Raw genomic sequence first — 10,878 nt, 5'->3', positions numbered from 1 at the left:
TGCGATTCATGCTGCTGCACTTAGCAATGTCATGTCATTCAGTCTCAGTTTAAAACAGGCAAGACTTTGATAAGCAAAACATAAAAAGACTCTACCAGAAAAGTATGGATTAATTCCCAAGAGCATCACAGCAATTAGGCAAACAAGCGAGGCAGTCACTAGGCAGTTCATTAACATTCTGCCAGTCAAACACTCATTCTCAGCATGCTCTCAGTCTCCAGTAATAATACTGTTATTCCTTTGTTAAGACAACGGAGGGGTTTTGGATCCCACTTCTGACACCAAAACTATGCTAGCTAGCTTTGGTAAGCAATAAACAAGCGTGTGTTCATTCAGCAGTCTTTATTCTTAACCGAACTTCCTGTGTCCCCTGATGGCAGCATAATCATCTCATTACAGAAGACCAGGAAGTTTGACAGTTTAAAAAAAATCTAAGAACTGAAATCACAGGAATCTTGAAATGGAAACAAGGTAGTGTCATCTGGTAGTAGTGTCATCTGTAGAGAACAGTTTATTCCTCACCAATTCAGGCACATTCTAAGACAACTCGTTTGACCATTATGATCACTAGGGGTCTTTAGCAAGCACTTTAGAAGTCCAAACTGAACCCTGGCCCCTTACTTAGGCCCTTGTTGATGCCCCCACTAGAAGATTTAAATGGATTGGATCCGTATTTAAACAAACACCTTGGAGTAAGGGCTAATGATCCATTTGGAATGAGGCCACCAGGCTCAGCTCTACCACTGTCCTGTTGACTAGTTCACAGCTTCATGTCTTATGATAATATCATATCAACATACCAAACAATATCATCACAGCTAGCACTGAACGTTCCCTAAAGGCTCTCTTTTGGTTGTTTGAAATAACTTTCCCACAATGTTCTGGGAACCAATATCTGTTAGCTGGGATCACATAATATGATATCATGTGCTGTATAATACAATTTCATCCACAGGTTGGTGGCACCTTAATTGGGGCGGACGGGCTTGTGGTAATGGCAAGAGCGGAATCAGTGGAATGGTATGTAAATACATGGTTTGATGCCATTCCATTTGCTCTGTTCCAGCCATTATTATGAGCCGTCCTCCCCTCAACCTCCACTGATTTCATCGTCATACCATTGTAGTCCAGTTGACTATTCCCATCACAGTTAAAGGAGAATTTTCCTATTTCTGAATTAGATCTCTGTTTCTGGTGTAAATGGCATGTTCTAGAAGGGTCCAGTCACTGTTTTGTGTGATTTGTCTTGTTTTCCATACGTTTCTCCCAGCCATGATACACTTCCTCATTGCTTGTTGTGCAGTACCAGGGCACATAAAAGACATGAACAAAAGCTCAAAAAACACCCAAATATGTCCTTTTAGAAATGGATTTTCAGTATAGTGATGTAGGTCTTAAGATGTTGTACATGTGTCATTCCGAAATGTATCCGCAACATTATAATCCATTTTGGTCGACTTGCACTGTTTCCCCCCTGCAGCTGTGCAGGTTGAGCGTGTCCCTATAGTACACGGACACAGCCCGCGCAGCACAGCTGCTAGAAGAAACGGCTCCAGTCGCACAAAATGGAAGCTAACGTTGTGGATAAAGTCTGGAATGACACAATTGAATGTGTACAACATCTAAAGACCTACATCACTATACTGAAAGTGTGTCCGTTTCTAAAACGACATATTTGGGTGTGTTTTATTCATGTCTTTTGCGTTGCCCGATTACTGCACAACGAGCAAGGAAGTGAATCACGGCTGGGGTAAGTTTCTCAAAAACAAGCCAAACCACAAAAAAGGTGTCTGAACCCTTCTAGAACATGCCATTTACATCACAAATAGAGATTTACTTCAGAAATATGAAAATGTGCCTTTTAACTAGTCCAGGACATCATACAGGACCTCGTCTATCAGCACGTCGTTGTCACCCACGGGTATGTCCTGACACAGCTGCTCCCTGAAGGCCAGAGCGATGGTGTACGGCTTCCCCTTGGGGTGCTTCATACAGCGTTCCAGGTATGTGTCGTAGAAGCCCTTCCCTCGGCCCAGCCGGTTCCCATTCCTGTCAAATCCCAGGCCTGGCATCAAGATCAGGTCAAGACCTCCTGCATGGGAGGAAGACATGAAAATACATGAATGAGGAGGCTATAAAACAACACTGTTCATCCTATTTAAAACAGAAATACACTCCACCCCCTAAAAATGCTATTGTTGCTTCGTAGCAGTGAACTGCAGGCCTGCTTCAATAAATGCCAGAACTAAAACATGCATTGCCAGTTCTACAGTCTCCAGCATGATCAATTCTTTATAATTCCATCAGACCCAACAAGCTACAGATTCTCTGTGAGGCAAAAGATGGATGGTGTTCGCTGCAAGACTTCACAAGCCCTTGGATGAATATTTCACAACATCCTGATGTAACCATAGCATCAAGTGCTCGCTGACAACCCAAAGAAATAACAGATGAGATGTTTCACAGAATGTTTCTTAGAACATCTGATATCAGGGCCCGTACATATCAATCGTCTCAGGGTAGGAGTGCTGATCTAGAATCAGTTTTGGCTTTAAGATCAAAATGATCAAGATTACATGGACAGGGTGGACCTGATCCTAGATCAGCACTTTATGAATGCGGCAGCAGGTTTCTGGTGATGATGTGAACCTCTCACTTCATTCTGCTCGGTGTAGCCTGAGACTCTAATATCAAAAGCTCTTCCTGTTGTCACGCAACCATGACATTCATTAATCATTTATGCAGATTAAGCAGGGACATTCTGCATACACGTTCCTCACAGCAGCAGCAGGTTGCGGTCTCTTCTCTGGCCCTCCAGACTGCATGGCAACATTCATCTATTATTGATGCATGTAGCCTACTGTTGTTCACATGACTCATCTGGCATCACATCTACTTTAAATGGTAGTAAGGATGTAATGCTAACAATTGAACCCTGATAGTTAGACACGCACGCTCACACACACACCCACACACACCCTCCCAATGTGTAAATAAAACAGAGCCCAATCAAAGGTCTCTGTTTTAATCTACTCCAGTCTTTTCTATTCCTAGCCAATAACAAAGATCTCGGATGAATGTTAAATCATTCACTTTCTGAAGGACATCTACTCCTGCTGTGCCAAAATGCCATTACCCCTTTTCTCTCTCCCTCTCTGTTGTGTGCTCTCTCCCTCTCTCTCTCTGTTGTGTGCTCTCTCTCTCTCTCTCTCTCTCTCTCTCTGTTGTGTGCTCTCTCTCTCCCTCTCTCTCTCTGTTGTGTGCTCTCTCTCTCTCTCTCTGTTGTGTGCTCTCTCTCTTTCTCTCTCTCTCTCTCTGTTGTGAGCTCTCTCTCTCTCTGTTGTGAGCTCCCTCTCTCTCTGTTATGAGCTCTCTCTCTCTCTCTCTCTGTTATGAGCTTTTTCTCTCTCTCTCTCTCTCTCTGCTGTGTTCACTCTCTCTCCCCCCCATTTCTATATGCTGTGTTCTCTCTCTCTCTCTGATGTGTGCTCTCTCGCCCTCTCTCTGCTCTGTTCACTCTCTCTGCTGTGTTCTCTCTCTCCATCTCTCTACTGTGTTCTCTCTCTCCCCCCATCTAACTGCTGTGTTCTCTCTTTCTCCATCTCTCTGCCGTGCTCTCTCTCTCTCCAGCTCTCTCTGCCGGGTTCTCTCTCTCTCCAGCTCTCTCTGACGTGTTCTCTCTCTCTCCAGCTCTCTCTGACGTGTTCTCTCTCTCTTCAGCTCTCTCTGCCGTGCTCTCTCTCTCTCCAGCTCTCTCTGACGTGTTCTCTCTCTCTTCAGCTCTCTCTGCCGTGTTCTCTCTCTCTTCAGCTCTCTCTGCCGTGCTCTCTCTCTCTCCAGCTCTCTCTGCCGGGTTCTCTCTCTCTTCAGCTCTCTCTGCCGTGTTCTCTCTCTCTTCAGCTCTCTCTGCCGTGCTCTCTCTCTCTCCAGTTCTCTCTGCCGTGTTCTCTCTCTCTCCAGTTCTCTCTGCCGTGTTCTCTCTCTCTCTGCCTTGTTCTCTCTCTCTCTGCCGTGTTCTCTCTCTCTCTCCAGCTCTCTCTGCCGTGTTCTCTCTCCCTCTAGCTCTCTCTGCCGTGTTCTATCTCTCCAGCTCTCTCTGATGTGTGCTCTCTCGCCCTCTCTCTGCTCTGTTCACTCTCTCTCTGCCGTGTTCTCTCTCCCTCTAGCTCTCTCTGCCGTGTTCTCTCTCTCTCTGCCGTGTTCTCTCTCCCTCTAGCTCTCTCTGCCGTGTTCTCTCTCTCTCTGCCGTGTTCTCTCTCTCTCTCCGCCGTGTTCTCTCTCTCTCTGCCGTGTTCTCTCTCCCTCTGCCGTGTTCTCTCTCCCTCTGCCGTGTTCTCTCTCTCTCTGCCGTGTTCTCTCTCCCTCTGCCGTGTTCTCTCTCCCTCTGCCGTGTTCTCTCTCTCTCTCCGCCGTGTTCTCTCTCCCTCTAGCTCTCTGCCGTGTTCTCTCTCTGATGTGTGCTCTCTCGCCCTCTCTCTGCTCTGTTCACTCTCTCTCTGCCGTGTTCTCTCTCCCTCCAGCTCTCTCTGCCGTGTTCTCTCTCTCCGCCGTGTTCTCTCTCTCTCTGCCGTGTTCTCTCTCTCTCCGCCGTGTTCTCTCTCTCTCTCTCCACATGTAAGTATCTGAACAAGAGGAAAATGCTTTGAAGACAAGTTTCAGATGCTCAGCAGGATGGCAATCCTTGCAGGTAGCAATTTGTGTTGTGTTGTCCACACACACACACACACACACACCTCCAGACCTTTGCTTTCTATGCACCCCAGGACAAAGAGACATTCTTTATGAGGATGGAACTGCTGTTATGAAAAGAGGGAAATAATATGGTCTATACCCTTCTGTCAGCTCCTGGGAATATTCAAGGTACTTGGAATAAGGTGCCCTTCTTGTTGCTATGTGAAAACCATGACGATAATCAAAGCTAATCTGATGGCACGGCAAGACAGACCTCCCCCCATCTCTTCTCATGTATTTAAATTTGCTTTGCATTATGTTCTATCGGTAGTTTCCTTGACAACAGCCATGATAGGTTCATGAGAGGTATTCAAGGCTGCAGGACTGAGTCAGAGTGGAGAGAAATTCATCAAACCAGCTGTTCACTGTCAGAGGGAGCCCTAAACTGAAGACGTGATTGGTTGGTATACAGAGACTACAGAAAGTCTACACCCCCTTCAACTTTTTCACATTTTCTTGCGTTTTTAAGTGGGACTGAAATAGATTTAACTGTATTATTTTTATGTCAAGTTGAATAGAAAATTATATTTTTTTTTACAAATTAATAAAAATTAAACAACAAATAGTAATTGCAAAAGTATTCACCCTCTTTGTTTATGCAAACCTAAATTAGTTCATAAGTATTTCGCTTAACAAATCACATAAGGACTCCCTCTGTGTGAAATAACAAAGGTTGACATGATTTTTTAATGACTATCCTTTCCTCTGTCCCCCATACATACAACATATATAAGGTCCCTCAGTCAAATATTGAATTTCTAGCACAGATTCAACTACAAAGACCAGGGTGCTTTTTCGAAAGCCTCATTACGGATGGCAGTGATTGGTAGATGGGTAACAATAACAAATTAGACATTGAATATATCTTTAAGCATGGTCAAGGTAATAATGATGCAGTGGATGATGTATTAAACCAACCAGACACATCAAAGATGAAGTCATCCTTCTGAACTGAGCTGCAGGACAGGAAGGAAACTGCTCAGGGATGTCACCATGAGGCCATTGGTGATTTTAAAACAGCTAGAGTTCAATGGCTGTGATGGGAGAAAACTGAGGATGGATCAACAACATTGTAGTGACTCCACAATAATGACCTAAACGACAGAGTGAAAAGAAGAATACAAATATACAGAATACATGCATATGTATGCAATAAGGCACTAAAGTAATACTGAAGAAAAAAAAACAAGGCAAAGAAATGCAAAGCCTTATGCCAAATCCAACGCAACACATCACTGAGTAACTGCCTCCTTATTTTCAAGCATGGTGGTGGCTGCATCATTTACACCAGACACTGGGAGAGGAATTCACCTTTCAACAGGACAATAACCTACAACACAAAGCCAAAGCTACTGGAGTTGCTTACCAAGAACACAGTGAATATTCCTTTGGCCAAGTTACAGTTTTGACTTAAAATCTGCTTGAAAATATATGGCAAGACTTAAATTGCTGTCTAGCCATGATCCCCAACACCTTGACAGATCCTGAAGAATTTTCAAAAGAATAATGGGCTAATATTGCACAATACAGGTGTGCAAAGCTTTTAGAGTGTCACATCTGTCGTCAGGAATGGACCAAGGCGCAGCGGGTTGCGTGCTCATCATTGTTATTTATTAGAGAACACGAAAAAACCACGACAGTACACCAGTCTTGCAGGCTATACTAAAAGCAATGCAAAAACAACTACCCACAAAATCCAAACCAAACACACACCTAGTTATAGGACTCTCAATCAGCGGCAACTAGAAACACCTGCCTCCAATTGAGAGTCCAACACCCAAACCTAAACATAGAAAAACTAAACTAGACAGAACGTAGAAATACATACAAAAACCCTCTGCCACATCCTGACCAAAACTAATACAATTACTCCCTCTGCTGGTCAGGACGTGACATAGAGACTTACCCAAGAAGACTGACCGCTGCCAAATGTGTTTCTGACATGTATTGACACAGAGGGGTGAATACTTATCTAATCAAGGTGTATTAGGGTTTTATTTTCATTCATCTTTAAAAATGTTTGAATTTTTTCTTCCACTTTGACATGAGTATTTTGTGAAGATCGTTGACAAAAAAGAAAGATTAAATCCATTTTAATCCCACTTTGGAACGCAACAAAATGTGAAAAAAGTTAAAGGGAGTGTAGACTTTCTATAGTCCCCAACGCCAAAATAAGTGAACCTGGTTACAAGTGAACCTGGTTACTAGTGAACCTGGTTACTAGTGAACCTGGTTACTAGTGAACCTGGTTACAAGTGAACCTGGTTACTAGTGAACCTGGTTACAAGTGAACCTGGTTACAAGTGAACCTGGTTACTTGAGCTGGCGAGTGGAGTGCATGAGGTGAGTGAGAGCGATAATTAGAATTGACACAGGTTATTGCCAGACAGGAGTGAATTCATACATATGTAACCGGTGTGAAATGGCTAGCTAGTTATAGCGGGGTGCGCGCTAATAGCGTTTCAATCGGTGATGTCACTCGCTCTGAGACCTTGAAGTAGTTGTTCCCCTTGCTCTGCAAGGGCTGCGACTTTTGTGGAGCGATGGGTAACGATGCTTTGAGGGTGGCTGTTGCCGATGGGTGCAGAGGGTCCCTGGTTCGAGCCCAGGTAGGGGCGAGGAGAGGGACGGAAGCAATACTGTTACACATACACAATGAAGGAGCGTGGTTATGACCAGTTTGGTTCCAGAAGTCATGATGACATTATTTGCACAGCTCAAATAGACTCAGAGAATGCACAACAAACACATTTCCTCCCCAGGCGTCGGTATTTCATATCCTATCTAATAATTAAAACTGTGACGGTCTGGATTAAAATAGTTGAGGTTGACAGAGGAAAAAATAAGTATTCACCATCCAAGAGATTACAATGCTAATAACCGTTATCAATATGATCTTTCTTATTATACAGCAGCAGCAGAGTTGATTACAATAGAATTATGCAACGTCACCAATGATTCACAGTGCTTATTTGGTGCTCAGGGTAAATGTTACCAGATCTAGGATCAGTTTATCCTCCCCAATGTTTTTTTTTTCACACCTTTATTTAACCAGGTAGGCAAGTTGAGAACAAGTTCTCATTTACAAAGACTAATGATTATCATATTATGATTGATTATGATTATCAATGATTAACCTTTAGGGGGTAAATGACCTTGGATCAGTGTTGGGGCAATTCCATCCTTCCCCTTGCATAGTATTTCGATTAAGTGTCACATGTCAGGTGTGTGGCCAGACGTAAAGATTGTTATTGCAGGAGACTATCAGTCTCGATGATGGTGCTATACCACCATCTTGTGGAGGAAACCAAAACAGGAACTTTTGTCTGACACTAATATGGTATCACATGTTGGAGACTGTGAATGCATCCCAAATGGCACCCTTTCCCCTAAATAGTGCACTACTTCTGAACAGGGCCCATAGGGGAACAAAGATTAACTGTGTATAAGGGAAGAAAGACGAACATTGCAAGGCCATGCCAGGATTTAGGTAATTCAAACAAATAGGTCATAAGTGTGTTATGATACACACAGCTGGTAACATACAACAGGCAAACTAAAGTACAATGTGTCAACACACACTGTGAGGATCGTATCACCATAGGGCACCCTGTGTGTGTGTGTGTGTGTAAATGTTTTCCAACCTTATCAGGCCCACAAATTCCTGGCAAGTCACCGGAATGTCCTGACAAGGTAGAAAAACAGTCAGGACTTCTTTCATGTCCTGAATTTGTTAACATTCTATTTTACGCTTAAGGGTTAGGTTTAGGAGTTAAGTTTAGGTTAGGCATTTGGGTTTCAGTTAGGTTAAAGGTTATGGGTTAGGGAAACTAGGATTTTGATTGGGAATACATTTTTACTCCCCAAAAAGTAAAAAATGAATCACGAAAACTAAGCTCTGTGTGTGTGTGTGTGTGTGGCCCTATGTGCATACTGAAAGAAGGTATGACGCTTACTTGACTCGGTAGGATATAAAGGATATTTTGTTGTTGTGTATAACCAATAAAGAGATCCCAGAAAAATAGAATAGGTTCTCACACAAAGTGGACGGACTCCATTATCTTCTTCTTCTTGTGTGTGTGTGTGTGTGTGTGTGTGTGTGTGTGTGTGTGTGTGTGTGTGTGTGTGTGTGTGTGTGTGTGTGTGTAGGTTAACACTAACCTGTCTCCAAGGCCTCCTCTCTGGTGTTGTCGTTGGCAGTAGGCTGTCTGATGTTCCAAGAAGTCAGAGGCAGTGACATCATATCCTCCATGCTGGTGAGCTTCACCATGTCCATGTGGTTACTGGTGCCCTGTGTCAAGTACTTGGGCATAAAGCAGGTCTTACCGTGCTTAAACAAGTCCTGAATTATCTCCTCGGTTCTCACCTCGTCATGCATGCTGAGGAACACAGCGATGCGCTCACAGCTAGCATACTTGGGGTGCTTGAAGAGCTGGTTGAGAGGAGAGTATAAACGGGTCAGTGTATGCATAGTTTTTCTATTTTCCTGTCATTTACGGAGCAAATTACATCAAATAATGCATGTAAATTAACCATTCAAAATGTGCTGTTAGGTTTGGTGAAAGTAATTAGGTATGAGGTGTTAGACTGGTAATTATATGATTACAGCATTAAGGTACTGCCAGTTTAACATAGGCAGTATGGCCTATGAAAACCATGTGAGGTCACCAACTGGAGACATCTGACAAACGAATTGTTTGAGTTATTTGATTATTTTAAAAGCAATATCGTCTATCTGTTAGTAAAAGGCAAGTTACATATAATTGAAAGCATTCATGGCTAGGTGTCTTCTGCTTGCAGGTATTGACAATACTAAACAAAAGTAACTATAGAGAGCAATAGTAAAGGCATGTTTTTGGAGGCACCAACTCTACCCTGGTTCACACTAAATCAGGCTTTGGCTCCACAGGCTGTCTAGCCACGCACCTGGTCACCCAAACGGGTTACCAGGTGCTGATGGGGGGGGGGGGTCCTCAGGAGTGGTAAGTGTGGTAAGTGGTAAGACCCCCTAGAGGGGGCAACCCCCCCCCCCACCTGGGATCCACCACAACGGGGCGCCACTGGTCATTTTAGGACATTTTAACCACGGGCACCAGGGAACCACTGTACAAAGCCTGTGGGGAAATGAATGGAATTTTGGGGATAAACGGCAAAAATGAGGTATGTGGTAAACACAGGCTTAGGAGGTCTTATATGTCTGTTCTATGAGATCATCTCCATCAGCTAACATTACTTTGTGATTTTCCAAAAAATTATCTGAAAAAGCACATAAAAGGCTTCATAATTCATAAAGGTCATGTTAACTGACTGATATCTCATAGAGCAAAACATACCAGATATCCTAATGCAACATTCAAATAAACTCGGAAATCTCAGACTTCTGAGTGAAAAAAAAAAGAAGAAAACTCTGACTGGAATGTTTTTTGAAAGGTCAACTGGGAATTCAAAGTCCGAAACTCTGGCATCTTTCTAGAGCTCCAAATTTCCGAAATGAAGACCACCAACGTCGTGATTGACCTCGTTTTTTCCAAGTTCCCATTTATCTTGAAAGCACCATAAACCTGTGTTAATCTCAGATCTTATTTTCGACATTTATCCCAGAACCCCATTTTTTTCCGCATTCAATTTCCCATTGGAATGGCTGAACGAAACAGATTTCCGGTTTCTAGGACTACAAACTGGCGAGTTCTATTGGCAACGCGACGATAGGACACATGCATACACAAATTCAGCTTTTAGCGTTGTAAAAAAAAATCATTAAAAAATGCACAAGCACATTGTAAATGTGATACCCAGTTTTTTGTTACATGATTGTTTATATCTCACTGCAGTTACCTTTTGCGAAATGACTCGAGACTGGCGAAGTTTCTCTTGATCGTCCAACGCAGCTACTCGTTTCTTTATTTCTCGCCTCATAGCTTGTTTGGCTGCACGCAAGGCGGCCATGCTGGCTAATGTAAAACTCGTGTCCAAAGATAAAAATGTTGCAATGTGTGTGAGTTCAGAGAAAGCAGCAAGTTAGGCTGGCCTTGAAATGAGAAAATTCTACATTTGGATTGGACTCAGCTAGCCACGTAATTGATTTGCCAATCAATCATTAAACAGACTGCAATAACATAATAATCACCTATATGGCTATCACACTAC

General features: G+C 43.1%; 1 protein-coding gene across 1 annotated transcript; it reads right to left on the bottom strand.

The window, feature by feature from the left end:
• Nucleotides 1–327: 327 nt before the first annotated feature.
• Nucleotides 328–10,859, bottom strand: LOC106562654 (methenyltetrahydrofolate synthetase). Its single transcript, XM_014127624.2, has 3 exons — nucleotides 10,567–10,859; nucleotides 8,893–9,163; nucleotides 328–2,092 (listed from the first exon to the last, which is right to left on the bottom strand). The coding sequence occupies exons 1-3, from the start codon at nucleotides 10,675–10,677 to the stop codon at nucleotides 1,866–1,868; spliced, it is 609 nt and encodes a 202-aa protein (XP_013983099.1). The 5' UTR covers nucleotides 10,678–10,859; the 3' UTR covers nucleotides 328–1,865.
• Nucleotides 10,860–10,878: the final 19 nt, after the last annotated feature.

The sequence above is a fragment of the Salmo salar genome, chromosome ssa26, assembly GCF_905237065.1.
Source record: "Salmo salar chromosome ssa26, Ssal_v3.1, whole genome shotgun sequence".
Taxonomy (NCBI): Eukaryota; Metazoa; Chordata; class Actinopteri; order Salmoniformes; family Salmonidae; genus Salmo; species Salmo salar.
This window is presented reverse-complemented; position numbering and strand designations above follow the sequence as displayed.

Bases quoted from the DNA above. Each gene is read 5' to 3' on its own strand.
- LOC106562654 (XM_014127624.2), bottom strand. From the start codon at position 10,677: ATGGCCGCCTTGCGTGCAGCCAAACAAGCTATGAGGCGAGAAATAAAG. The intron at 9,164-10,566 runs GTAACTGCAGTG...CCTCTCAACCAG, and splicing joins CTCGAGTCATTTCGCAAAAG to CTCTTCAAGCACCCCAAGTA. The intron at 2,093-8,892 runs GTTAGTGTTAAC...CCTCCCATGCAG, and splicing joins AGAGGAGGCCTTGGAGACAG to GAGGTCTTGACCTGATCTTG.